This window comes from Serinus canaria, chromosome 7, assembly GCF_022539315.1.
Source record: "Serinus canaria isolate serCan28SL12 chromosome 7, serCan2020, whole genome shotgun sequence".
In the NCBI taxonomy this organism is placed as follows: domain Eukaryota; kingdom Metazoa; phylum Chordata; class Aves; order Passeriformes; family Fringillidae; genus Serinus; species Serinus canaria.
This window is the reverse complement of record NC_066321.1, coordinates 12119572-12133992: the sequence shown is the minus strand read 5'-3', so window position 1 is coordinate 12133992 and position 14421 is coordinate 12119572. Positions and strand designations below refer to the sequence as shown.

The 14421-nt window shown below is 34.6% G+C and overlaps 1 protein-coding gene across 4 annotated transcripts in view; it reads left to right on the top strand.

The window, feature by feature from the left end:
* Positions 1-14421, top strand: part of PTPN4 (protein tyrosine phosphatase non-receptor type 4) — a 103112-nt gene that overhangs the window by 40112 nt on the left and 48579 nt on the right. For all 4 annotated transcript variants that reach the window (XR_003946267.2, XM_018911382.3, XM_050977100.1 and 1 more), the window contains 6 exons: positions 5059-5166; positions 7987-8029; positions 8126-8204; positions 11864-11908; positions 12147-12199; positions 14197-14317. Coding sequence is in view for 3 of the 4 variants with exons in the window: in XM_018911382.3 (XP_018766927.1) it covers positions 5059-5166; positions 7987-8029; positions 8126-8204; positions 11864-11908; positions 12147-12199; positions 14197-14317 (449 nt within the window). In the remaining variant the exon portion in view is untranslated. The remainder of the gene's footprint in view (positions 1-5058; positions 5167-7986; positions 8030-8125; positions 8205-11863; positions 11909-12146; positions 12200-14196; positions 14318-14421) is intronic.

The following is a 14421-nucleotide window of genomic DNA, read 5'->3' as shown; positions in this document are numbered from 1 at the left end:
AAATAGTTAATTTTCCCAGACTTCTGAGTACCAAAGTGTGGGAATTTTGGATGATGGAGCTGAGGGACAGATTTTTAAAGACTTTAATTTATTATCATCAAGGCTCCTTTCCCTTCTGGGATAATTTTTTCTCTTAACTTCTCATCCTTGGTAACAGTTTCCCAGTCTATACTGCCTGCCAAAAAGCAATATGTGCAAAATGTAGTTGGATATAAAGCATTAGGAGTGCATAAGAAATTGTAAATGTTGTTATCTTTGCTCTCAGGTGCATGAGTTTTCCATTAAAGTATCTGTCTTGTGTTTTTTTGTTATGAAGAAAGTAAAAATAAGAAAGAATAAGAAATAATTGTTGGGCAGTAGGTATGGGAGATGTGCTTCTTTCTAATCTAGGTATTCAAAAGCTGTACATTTTTAGAGGATACTGGTGCCTCTCAGAAAAGCAGAAACACCAGCTATAAACCCTCAAATGTCTGTTCTGTCTCTCCCAAGAAAAAAATTATGTAATATGTTCTTACCACCTCCCTAGTGTACTAAATATTTTACTTGGATGGATCGTGCTTTACTGCTTATACAGATCAGCCTGCAAGTTTGTCTATTAAAACTGAGTCTAGGGAATAAAAAGTTCCTTGGTGCTGAACATCTTGATCTCATGTCTTAGCCTCAATCTGTTTTTTCACAAATAGGGAGTAATAAAGTATTCATTTGTAGCAAGTGTAACCTACATGCCATACAGGTTCTCAGGTTTTATAGCTTTGGTTTACTTTATTGTGGTTGACACTATACTTAGCCATAAATATTTATGGACTTGTTTTCATAATAGGAAGAACAAAGATAACATCAAATAAATTAGCACCTTTTTTTTTTCTGCTGGTGATTGCTGGTGATTGGTATTCTGCATGCTAATGATTGTAAAAATCATCTGGAGGCTGCAGTGGTGTGCTAATAAAAATGTACTCAAATGCTAGTTCTTCTCGAACAGCAAAAGTGCTGATCACAGACAATGTCTCTTGGTAATTTATGTGATGTTCTAAATTCACAATTCATCCAGCCCTTTCCATTGATCAGAAAAAAAAAAGCTTTGTGCTAAGCCTTACCTTGTAGAGAGTGTAACAAATCAAACCAGATAATCCCCATGGATTGTAGCCAGAGAAAGGCTGCATTGGTTCCAGGCAGAAGAATCAGTTGGAATTAACCTGTGTCTGTGTTTGAGAAGTACAAACCCATTCTCTAAAATGCTCTGCTTACCAAATTAAGAAATCTTCCTTCCATCCTGAAAAGCAGATTTCAGTAGAACATGTAGCTGGAAGAAAGAAGGCTTATGTGAGTAAACAACATGATCAGAGTGATTTGCATTACCGTAAAACTGTTTCTTCAAGATCAAATTACTTTAATTTGTTTTAATTACTTGTTTAAATTCCTAAAATTACATCTTTTCCATGCAGGCTGGCTTACTTACATTCCCTGAAAGCCGGTATGTCAAGGTAGATGGGGTGAGTTGTTCTGTGAGAAAGGCTAATTGTCATGGACAAATGTTTCAGTTTGGAGCCTTTACTATCCCAGAACTTCAAACTTAATGAATTTACACTCTGATGGAAGCAAAATGTAAAAACCTGTAAAATAAGTCAAAGCAATCAAGAAAGGAACAAACCAAACAAAAAACCCCATACCACACCTCTGTAATTTTAGATGTTTTTAGTTTTTTAATAATTTTTAGTAATTTAATCTTCAGCATTACTTTGATGCTTGCCCTTTTTCCTTTGACAAAAAAAAAAAAAAAAAAAAAAAAAAAAAAAAAAAAAAAAAAAAAAAAAGGCATGAATTGTAGAAGGTAAGGAGACAGTTGTGCAGTGTTTGGGAATGTACCTCCTGGAGCATGAACCCAGGGATTGTGGGCAGGTGTGAGGGAAAGGGTTTGTGTTGCCAGTAGTGAAGGAGCAGCACAGCCTCCCACAAACTTGTGAGCAGCAGAGCTGTGACCCTCTCCAGGAAAACCCAGAACCTGTCATCCCCTTCTTCTGGCATCAGAAATCATAGATTTTTTTGGGTGACACAGTAGCAATGTCTTGTGGTGTTGGCTGTGGGTGCAGCCAGTTCTGATGGCAGCAGCAAAACCAGAGTGTCAGTAATGGGGACTGAGAAGAGGGTGGGAGTTGGTAAGCAGGCATCAGACCTGTGTAATGTGTAACCCTGCAGGTGTCTGCCTAAATTTTCACACTTGTTTGTGAACAAGTGACAGTCATTTTGCAATTTAAAATTAATCTGTATATATCTAATGATACTCAATGATAAACAGTTCATAAAATGCAGTTAGTGTATTGATGTCTAGTACCTATGTCAAATTTGTCCTAAGAGGCCAAAATTTGTGAGACATTCTGCCTCCAGTAATGACTAGTAAGTGCATATAACCCTCTAATTCTTCAATTCAGAAAAAAAAAAATAGATATTTCTGTGTCTAACTCCTGTGCTTTTGTCTTAGATAGTTCCCATTTTTCATATGTGTTTTCATTATTTCTTGTTTTATGAGGAAGTAATGTTTAACTTAACAATATCAGTAGCAACAAAGCAAGTTTCTTATTATGCTCATCCACATTTATTTGGTTTGCTTTTTTATTTTAAAAATATTAGATATTTAAACTTGCTTTCATACTTTTTATATTTTTGAGCAGCTATTCAATGTTATGATAGTATTACAAGTATTTTGGATCTTTCTCAACAAGCAGACTTGTGGCCTTCACCTGCTTTGGCAAGCTGCAACATCATTACATAAATATCAGAGATGGGTTAAGCTAAGGTCTGGTTTTGCTAGATGCTTATCTTTATTTTGCACTAAGTAAAACATTGTGATCCAAACAAATGCTTCATGTTGAAACCCATCTTCTCTTACCAAATTTGCTGCTCAGTTGCAGGAAAAATACTTTCCTTGTGGTTGTGGAATGATGTTCTGTGTTTCTTAATTCAAACTGATCAGCCAATTCTAAGCTTTTTCATTAGGAAACATTTGTTCAGGTTTTTAAGAAACAGTATACATTGGCTGGATTAGATTGGAAAAAAGCTACAGAGATGGTATCTGCATGCTGTTAGAGGAAGTAACATGTCAGCTGTGGTAATTGCAAGGCCAAATTTAGGTTCCAGACATCTCCCATTTTCTGGTAGTTACTGTTATAAGTTCTTAGTTTGTGTTCTTATTTAAGTCTACGTGGGAAAAATGCCAAGAGGCAATTAGTGTTGCTATGTAATTTTAAAATTAGCTTTATTTGCTGTAAAAACTGTACTGATTATTGGTTTCTTTCAAAATATAACAGAAACTCCTAATTTAGTAAAAATTAAAGTGACTATATTTGGATTGTATATAAAAAATGCCTTATGCATATATGCTGTAGTACATTTATTGTGTTACCATCTGTTTTTTTTTTTCTCTTTGCTTGTTTTTAGTAATTTGTAAAGTAAATTTTTCAGTGGTGGACTTCTTAACAATGGTGCTCCTACATTTTGGAAGACATTTTTTCTGTACCATTAAAAAAAATTAGTAAATACAGGAATTCTTAGGTCACTTCAATTTAGCCAGATTTATATGGGACCTGGAATAGATGCCTTATGTAATTTCAACTTAAAGATATATGCAGAGTTATGGGTATGATTGTCCTCATGAGATGAACTTCAAACATAATTTGTGGATAATTATTCTCTACTTTTTTATTATTATGAAATAAATTATGCTTCTTGGAGTTTTTAGGCTCGAATAACTGCCTCTAATACTTCATTAAACTTCAGCTGAATTCAGTGTCATTTCATCTGAATAAAAAAAGTTAATTTTGGTAGGTTGCTCTTAGATGTTAACAGATGTCTGAAGGTAGATTTGTAGATTTTTCTCTTGTATGGATATTAATGGAATTCTTGCAACATTATCTTGATCTTTTAACTACATACTTCCATTTCAACAGCTATAAAGGTAAACTGTTATGTAATCTCTATGCAAAGCAGGGTCCTTTGAGAGCAGAACAGCAGGGTTTTTGTTCTAAAACTCTAAAATTATTCTTACTGCCTACAGTAAACAAGGCAAGATGTATCAAATCCCCTGTAGCTGCAATAATACCTGGCACCTAGAAGATTATTAGAAGCTTCTCTGCTTGGTGACAGAAAAATAGAAAATCTGGGTGGAAAATGTATCAATCATCTCTTTCACATTTCTTCTTGTTTGACAGTTCTTGCAGAATTTTGCTTGTCTTTTGTATTTCAAGATGCTATGACACTTTTAACTTCTTTGGGAAACTCCCTTCAGATTTCACCAAATGTATTTATCTAGTCCTGTCATAATGACACACTTCGAGTTTCAGTTACTATGTTGGCAGTATTTCCAGGTTAGGCAAAAAATTGCTAGGAACTAACAATTACAGATTCTTTTTATATTGTTTTATGGGTAACATTTGTCCCTGTAGTAGAAATCAAGTTTGTTCACTTGACTCTGAAAAGAAGTGTTACTGCTACTCAGTTGTTTTGAATTAATTCATTTAGTGCTATCTTAGAACGTATGTAAATCATATTTCTTGGTTAGATATTTGGCTGTTTCAGCTGTCTCTGCCATTAAACTTGGAAACATTTTCCATACGCTGGTTCATTTAAAGTCAGGAATAGATTTTCAGATCCTGACGGATATTTTGTATAGACCTGTACATTTGAATTCAGTGACCCAAACAAGATTCTTGTTTGCACCAAGTTCTTTGTTAATTCCTGACCTTTTTTTTCCTTTTCTGTTCTCCTTTTAAATATAAAATTTGGCTAATGAAAGGCTTTCAGAAATAATCATGTAGCTAGCTGAGAAGTGAGAAGTTCTTACTGTCAGAAAATGACAGAGGAGAAAAATGATTGCCTTACATATGTTTCAAAAAGAGACGAAGCTCATTTAAAAATAGTGCTGCTGGGATACACTTTGTGATATTTAAAAAAGTGCTGCTAGAGCACGTCTGAAAGAATTTCTATGTGCTCTACCTGCCTGAAGTCTGTGTGTCCAGTTATATATATTTATTGATTAAAGAAAAGATCTGTATTTTTTCTCTGCAGAAACACAATCAGGGCCAAGTTCTCTTGGACGTAGTCTTCAAGCATCTTGATTTGACAGAGAGAGATTACTTTGGTTTACAGTTGGCTGATGAATCTACTGATAACCCTGTAAGTTATCCCTTAAAAAACTCTGTTTTGTAAGTACAGTCTTTAAAACTCATAATCATGTTCATCGCTGTGCTTGGTGTTATTTAAAGAAAGGTAAATAAAAGCCATTGCAAGATTGTGCCATCTTCCCCAACTGTGTCATTTGTGAGGGTCTCTATCATCTTGTAGTTATGATAAAATTGCATGTTAATACTCCCAGGTTTGGAGTAAAATACGGAGTTCTGTGCTTATGAAGTAATATCTTAAAAGGGTATTGCTTGTTTTATTGTATTTGTTTACTAGAATGCATAATCATTATCAAAAAAAGTAAATCTGTTTTAGATTTGTTTTGTGATTGTATTTGTCATTAGAACTTAGAGAATAACGAGGGGGTTTTAGTTTGTCGTGGATTTGTAGCCCAGATGTCTGGTGATCTTTCAATAGTGCTTGGTATAGTCCAGTATCTGACAAGGGCAGTAGCCTCATCATCTTAACAAAGAAGGGACTCCCTTGGAAATGAGTGTTTACAACAGTTCACGAGCTTAATTGAAGGGAAATTCCATACAACTGAAACTTTGTAAATCACAAGTAGAAACTAAGAGATGCAAATGTAACATTCGCTGCACTAGTTACAGCGTTTCTACTGGGTTCTTGATTGCCTTAGAGCACTGCTTGGATATTTTCTTTTATAAGTATCAAATGGTCTATACTTGTTTTGCAAAGTGCAGTTTAGCTAAGCATTATTCCTTATAAGACAGTTTTTTACCTAATTCTTATGAATGTGCAGCACAATGAAGGGGTCGAAACTTACTTCCCAACTTGTGCATCAAAAGTCAGCCACATTCACTTCCTGATAGTTCTGTTAAGACGTTGGTTGACTGTCTCTGTAATATTTTTATTCTAAACTCTGTTTCAAGCTTAAAAAACATAGGCAAGCAGAAGGAAAGGCTGAATTACTTTTCAGCTTTTTAAAATAAGTATTTGAATATTGCTCAGTATTTCACTCGGCATTCAGAAATTTATCTGCCTTTCCAAAGGGTAGACCTCTAAGCTCTCCTTCTTTTAGTTTATCTCTGGAAAGCAGCTGAGCACAACACTGTAATACAAGGATCTGATTAAGTGCTAGTCTGAAGCAGTGACTTAACTGGTATTTGGTACAAGCACATACTTTAAAGATTTTTTTTTTTTTTTTTAGTTGCTAAATATTTTGTCTCTTCAGCACTGTCTAGTTGCCATGAAAACAATGTGTCAGAGCTAAAAAGAAATATTACCAATATTAATCATGCAAGCTTGAAGAATGCATGAGTTTGAATAATTTCAGGTTTTGATACACATTTACTTTTACACTTGGTTCATTTGGACAAGGAAATCATATTGGGTTGACAAATATTCTAGTTACTTGTGAAATAACACAACAGAATATTGCTAAGATATAGTTATTTCCAGCAGCAGATAAAGATGGTGAGGAAAAGGGGATTCTCCTAATTGAGTGTGAAACCTCTAGCATTGTGTTTACACACGGATCTTATGAATTGCAAAGCCCTTGTGTTTTTTTATAATATTAATATCAAAGGAAAGAAAGTATCTGTCAACATGTTTTGAAAGATTCTTATATGAAGTACATATATATCCCTGGTTAGAGTGTTCTTAAAGCTTTTACATTTAGACTTAAAAGTTAATTGATCCTGTATGAGGCCTTTTTTTTCAGATAGTCACACTTTTGAGACTGTATCATACTGTCTCTTTACTTCCTCTTGAGTTAACTACTACAAGGATACAGCATGTGGATCTAGTCATCATTATTTTTTATTCCTCATGAATAAAATGACACAGGACTAACTTCAGATCCATAGTGTGTGTTAGGTAGCTCAGGTACCTGTGTGTTTGCTTCCTCCTCCGTCACCTGAGAAAAATAAAAAGCCCTGTGATAAGTGTGAGGGAGATGCAGGCTGTAAGGGTTAGGTGTCTGTCACTGCCTAGAAACTGTGCCCATATGACAATTTCCTGAGGCTTGTGGACTTGCCTTGCAAGGCAGCTCAGGGAATTGAGCAGTATTTATACCAAAGATAGACTTAGGAGTTAACTGGACTGAGTTGGTGTGTACAGAGACTGCTGGGTTGCTGATAGGCAGTGGTTTAAACAACTTGCAGAACTTTCCAGACAGTTGTACTTTTAGCTGAAATTTGCCACATTGACTTTTATAAAGCTCTGCCTGTACACAGCAGCGTTCTCCTGCAGAAACAATCAATATTTGGAACTCTTCAGTAAAATTATTCTGTAGTCCTTAATCCAGGAGGCTGAGTGCTGAGTCTCTGGCTTCCAAGATCCAGTTAGTGATGTAGCAGTGCTGACACAGGCTGACAGTTTGAGCCAGTGGGATCACTCCCTGGATGTGTCAGACTCACAAAATCCAGAGTCAGAAGTACTGGAAGTAGTTAAATAAATTAATTTCTGAGTTGGGTAAATGAGCCTGCTTACAGCTTTTCACTAGCTTAGGTAGTTCTTCTTAAAGAGTAGCTGACAGTTGTTAAACACAGCATAGTTGGGTTCTGATCTCTCTCAGGCTCCTGTGACAATCATGGAGGCAACTAAAAGGGGAAATACTGCTGTCAATCAGGTATCTGGACAACATAGGTTAATCTTGGGGAAAGAAGAGCAGTAGCAGTTGTTGATGATAGTGGTGATGTCTCCAGCATCAGTAATAAGCCTGTGTATGCCAGTGAGGCATTTTGGTAAAAGACCAAGTAAAAAGTAATAAAAAAGCACCAGCTTCTTGATGTATAAGGCTGTGATTTGTACTTAATTTCTCTGAAGTTTGTGTTACAATTTGTCTCTTTCCAGAGGTGGTTGGATCCAAACAAACCTATCAGGAAACAATTAAAAAGTGAGTAATGTATGTATTTTGTCAATTCATCTATTGTTATTATGCTATTTTTCCAGCGTGCCCTGATTAATTAGAAATAACTTTTCTTGACCATAGGAGGATCTCCTCACAGTCTGAACTTCAGAGTTAAGTTTTTTGTAGGTGACCCAAACAAGCTCCAAGAGGAATATACAAGGTAGGTTTGGTTGCTTTGTCAATAAAATACTTCTCTAGAACAGTCATTAATTTCTTTGAGCTATAATATGGAAATTTTCTTCTAACTCATTCTTGTTGTATGTTCAAGCTTCTAAGTTTTGTCTAATAATTACAGATATGAACTATGCATTTCAAATCAATATAACAAAAAGCCTCTGTGAAAAAACTTGTAAATTTATATGCAAAGTGAAGTAACTACATGAAGCAAATGCTACCAAGTAGAAACAGAAAAGGGAAAATGGAGATAAGAGGAAAAACTTAAGCCCAGAATTTACCACAAAGTACAAATTTAATTCTATCCTTCCAAGGGTTCCCCTTTGTGACTAAAAAATTGCTGAGCATTCTCCATGTTTTCCTCCCCAATTTTCTACTTAATACTAATAAAATTAATCTCTCTGTGGTTGTAGTTGTAGTTTAAATCACGTAAGTTTATTTTGATAGCAGTGTTGAAATCTGTTGAAGAAAATGCTCATGTGAATGAAAATCAGAAGCTTGTGAGTTTCAATTAGTCCCTGAAGAAATGCCTCAAATTTTCTATATTTTTAATTACTTCTGACCCTCTACAAAAATGGCATGAATTGACAGATTGGAATTTTTGGATGTCGGCCACACTGAAAACAGGTCAGCCCCATTCAGAAAAATTATTGAGGATAGCTTTTGAAACCTGAGTACAAGAACTGTGACAATTTGAGTCCACATTTGTTTATCGTTGCCTTTAATTTGTTGTATTTTGGACAAAAATCTGAACATAGCTATGCAGACAGAATTCACTAAAATGACTCCCAGAGATTCTGCGTGAGACTTTGTTTTACTGAAATATTTAGGAAAATTTGGCAATTTACTCTATCAAAATAATGAATAATGAAAAACATGTTTTTTCAATTAAAGGATAATATGTAATATTCCTGAGGAGATAAAAAAAAAGATAAATGTTCATCAGTGTGAAGTAAAACATAAAGAAGGAGAAAACTGGAGAAGTGCTACTCTCTAAATACAGAGCTATAAACACAGCTTTCATTTAAATGTATGGTTTCTGTATGTAGGTCAGTTCTGCCATTTTTGCTAATAGGCCTAATTGCCCCTGAGAAAACTCATTTGTATTTGGAATTATTATAAAGAGAGAGATATTATCCATGGGCTTTTTTGGAGTGAAGTTAGAATGACATGTCACAAATACGGGTCCTTTCACGTAATCAGCATCCCCATCTCAAAAAAGGAAAAGAAAAGAAAGAGCAAACTTCTGACAATTACGGCTGAAGCTGAGACTGTTCCAAAATGCTCAGTTTTTAAAATTCCATGAGAACAGAGGAATGGCTCAACACATGAAGCATTATGAAGAGCTCTCAGGGAAAGTGTCTTGTTAGCCCTCTGTGCATTCACGTGAGCAAGGCAGGTTTGAATGCCCCAGGTCAGGAGAGGTCAGGGAGCTCAGTGTGCGCTGCAGAGCTGCGCTTCAGGAGCTTGGCTGGGTAGGGAATGAAGCTTCATTAGTGCTCCTCATGGCAGGAGGAATTGCTTATTAACATTGACTCCATTAGCAATAATTCTGTCCTGCCCTTTTCTTGCTATAGCTATATAAGCAAGATGAAAACACAGTCATGCAGTGCTGCCTTTCTTGTTTTAGTGGAGTCTGTTGTTAAGGCTTTTGCAGATCTGCTTTGCTAAAGCCTTCTATTGATTTCCCATTTTGCTCAATAATATGTGAGGCTTCAGTGTTCAAACTGGTGGTTGGCTAACAAGCCATTAACCTCACTGTTCACTGAAAACAGTGGACAGAAGATGAACTCTCCTTGGTGTCCCTTAATCAAGATGTCCTTTAAGTACCATGAAGTATTTCTAATAAAGCTTTATACCAAAAAAAACCCAAATAAATGGAAGTACATCTGTATATTTGTGAAGAGATGCTCAAGAAAAGCATGTGAAGCATATCCATTTAATATATAGATGTAACTTGTAATGCAGTTATTAATCAGTTAAGAATTTTGCATTTATTAATCAGTAAAGAAATTTGCTTTATCTATTTGTTTTTGTTTCAATATGCATTTTAAGTATTTGAAGTATTTGAGATCTCTAAAGCCTGGAGAATGATAAAATTTTAACTTCTTGAGGGTAATACCTTTTAAACTAAGTGTCTTGCCTTTTTGGTCATTTAAAGCATCTCTAGATGTTTTTGTAGGGGTTGACCACATGGACTAATCTTTGCTTGTCAGTTTACAAATGTTTTCCCTCATATTCTTATAAACATGGAGTGTTTTACCTCTCTACTGTTCTATAGCTTGTAAATAATTGTATTTCTCTGTGAATATTGGTAAATATTTGTGTAAGACTTTAAATGGTAGATAATCCACTTTCTGAAGACTACACAGTTAGGAGAAGTCATGTTATGTGTAATAAAGTGATATATTTTGACTTTAATTTCTTAGTTGAAGTTGTTGTTGGGAAATAAATATTTAATATTTAGTGCTTTTCATAGGTAATATTGGTGTTTGTAATGAATGGGTATAGCCCAGCTTTTGAGTCAGAGCTACACAAAGGAAACCAGGTGATTATTATAATAGTAATAATGTTGTAATGTCTTTTAGTGTAGTGTAATTTATAAGAAAGCAGGAATGATGTTTAAATTTGCCACTCAGTGACACTTTTATTAAAAAATTTAAAAGGCAGTGGAGACAAATTCTACAGCAGCTTTTATGTTCTGATACAGGGATTTTTATTCTGAAAGTTTAAGCTTTTGCTAGCATCCTGCCACCTCGAGAAATCTTGTTTGGTACCCCACTGCAATCTCTAGTTCAGTGAAGCTTTGTAGCAGGTGTGATTTGCCACTTGATGTTTTGTCAATTTTCTAAAACCTCTGAGTGAAATATGAAGGAACTAAGCTGAATGAACAAAAGATTCATTCTGAGACATTTACAAAATATTTGGGGTTTATTGGGGAAACAAAGGAAGTAATTGAGAGGGAAATTTCTTTGTACTTTCCGGCTTGTTGGAGTTTTTAAGTCATGGTGTTTCTGGTGCTCCTGTTTGGTGGGAAGTAGTTTGTGTTTTAAAATATTTGGCTGTTCTTTTTGTTATATCAGTCTCCTTATTGACTTGAAAGAGTGGGCATGAAAAAACTAGATTAATTTCTAAAAAAAGCTTTTTTCACATCATAACTTTAGAAGCTCAAGGGAAGTTGAGAGGTGTTTGACATAACAGAGTACTCAACTTTAGTAAGAACAATGTAACTCAAAAATACTAAGAATAATTAATATACATGAAAACACAGTAGTATCAAATACTCAGAATAAATTAGTTCTGTCTACCTGGAGTACAGATCATTCTTATGAGGGTACCTCCATACACAGATGCAAACTGCAACTTGTGGTTGCTGTATAAAGCAGGAAAATTGTGAGATTTGTAGCCTTTTAGTGAAATATAAAGTATAACTTCATAGCCTGTAAGTCATTTAATTTACCAAGTTGTATTATTAGCTTATTAAGCAAAGTTTTATTTCTTTCCTATTAGAGTTAAGGAAATAACATGCAAAATGTCAGGTGTTAGTTTAACAGTAACTGAAAGCAAATTACATTAAATTGATGAATAATGATGGAATAATTTTAATTTTAATTGTAGTGTTTTTTGTTTGCTTTTCTAAATAAGGTACCAGTACTTTTTGCAAATTAAGCAGGACATTCTTACTGGAAGGTAAGACATTTTTCTTGTGTTAAGCATTAAATCTGGTCAAGAAAAAGTTCATAATGGGAGATTTTGCCTGCAAAAATAAAAACGTTAAGAATAAATCACTGTCTGTGCAAGTGGAAATGTTTGTAATAATTACCTGTCAAATTTGTCCATAGACTATAAAAGACTAGGACTTTCAAAACAGCCAAATGTCATATGAAATATGTAATTTTATTTATTTATCATTTTAAAAACAAAACAGATTGCCCTGTCCTTATAATACTGCTGCTCTTCTGGCTTCCTATGCTGTTCAATGTAAGTATAATTAGTGTTTGGTACTTGTTAGTACTGAAATATATTAAAAGTCTTATTGATTAATTTCTAAAGAATGCACTTTGTATAGCTTTATACTGTGGTGTTTGTGGGCATGGTGCTAATTTTCTCATGATTCAGGACATTGATTGGTTGTCCTCCCCCAGCATGTTTGCTGAATTGGATATGGAAAAAAATACTTAAAGCCACACTGTCAGAAAACCCCAAATCAATACTCTTTTATTCCTGTGAATTCTGAGGCATGGAATTATGGCCTTGAGAATGATACTAAAAAGACCAGAACATTCTTAACATACTACAACATTTTTAACAGTAAACCTCCAAATAGGTGTGGAAAAAGGAGTTCTGGTCTTATCTGGACAAAAAGTTCAATACCTGTCTTGGCAATTTTAAGCCACCCAGTGAGTAGATGAGTCTTGAAAACTAAGATTTAGTTTTCTTCCTCACTCAGTTTTTCTTTATAAGCTGAAATGAAGCAATCCCAATATATCCATTCACATTCATGTGTTTTTCTACTGTTGAATGTACTTACATCCACTTTAGTACTTTGTACATATCAGAGAAACAGTGTCCATGTTAATACTTGCATTAAAAATATATAGTAAAGTTAATGTCATGTTTTATATATGGTTTTGCTCAGTGGTCACCTTTTTGTAGGTCAGTCAATAGAACAGTTTCTCTTAAACTCCCACACTTCAGCTGCTTGAAAAATGTACTGCAAGTGCTGTCATGCCATAGGGATTTGTCTTAGAAGAGATGAAGTATTTGATAGCAGGAATTATGAAAGCTTGGTAGTATTCTGGGGTTTTAAGAACACAATATGGGTTTTTTTTTAAATATTATAGAAGTGGTGACTATACACAGTGCACTGTATTTACATTAATCCATGACATCCTGCTGCTACTAAGTTTGTCAGTGTGCAGAGCTCTGTCTAGTGATTGCTCTATCTGCCTAGTAATAAACTTCCTGGATTCTTTATAAATACATGTAAATAGTAGATCTCAGTCCTGTACTCTTGGATTTCAGCAAGGAGTGCATTCTGTTTTAAAACTTGGTCCAATTTTCTAGTTTTTAAATTATTTAAAGGAGGATCTGTTGGTGGTGGTGCGAGTGACCTTCCCTTCCTTTCCTCATTCTCCTGCTCAATAAGTGCCTTCATCTGCCTTGTCAGTGCTGCTAGGCCTGCCCAGGACCCCAGATAATGATATATTACTGTTATCTCTCCTCTTTTCATTTTATGTTTCTTATCTATCACTGTCGATCTGCTACATGGATTGCAGATATTTAAAGCTGAATTTTTTTCTACTGTGGCTAGAAAACCTCAAACATTAAGCAAATGTTGTTTATATGTTGTTTTCTGACAAATGTGATTGTAATCTATTTCTTATAATTTAGGAAAGTGTTACAAGTTATGTAAACACACTTTTTAGTAGTTTCAAGTAGAATAGTTTCAATGTAGGTATATGTATGTCTACTTTGTTTCATACATACAATTGAATGTGCAAAAAATATTTTTCTAATGCTTCTGAATGTATTTTGGTGCAGAATGAGTAGCTGGATTTTGCAGATCTTCATGACAAAATAGCAGTTGAAGTGTAAAAAGAATAAAATTGTGTAATCACATGAAAACAAGCGAAATTAAAATAATAAGAGAATATTGAATACTATCCTATATATATGTCCCGTTAGTGCTAGCTGTAATGACAGCATTTATGGATTAATTTGTCTGTTAAAAATTAAACACTTTATGAACTCCCTTCATAAATGCATAATCAAAACCCTCTTTAAATAATGTCAATGATTTTCACTGAGAATGTGACTGTTTATTCAAAAGGGAAAATGGGAGTCCATATGTCTTCTGCATTTTTCTTTGCTGTGGATCATAAATTATGTGGGAGCAAACTCATGTGAATTTGGGGGCATTGCACAATGCCAAGTACATCAGCGATAAACAATAACCTCTCTTTTTAATATTTTAGCCGAGCTGGGAGACTACAACCATTCAGAAAACTTGCCAGGCTACCTCTCAGAATATTCTTTCATCCCTAGCCAGCCTCAAGACTTTGAAAAAGAAATAGCAAAATTACATCAGCAGCACATGTAAGGATTTACATCAGAAGATACTGACTTTGTCAAATCCTCACTGCTGATGCTGTGCTATTATATAAAACAAAATAGTATTTTTTCTTAAAGGTTTTGGGATG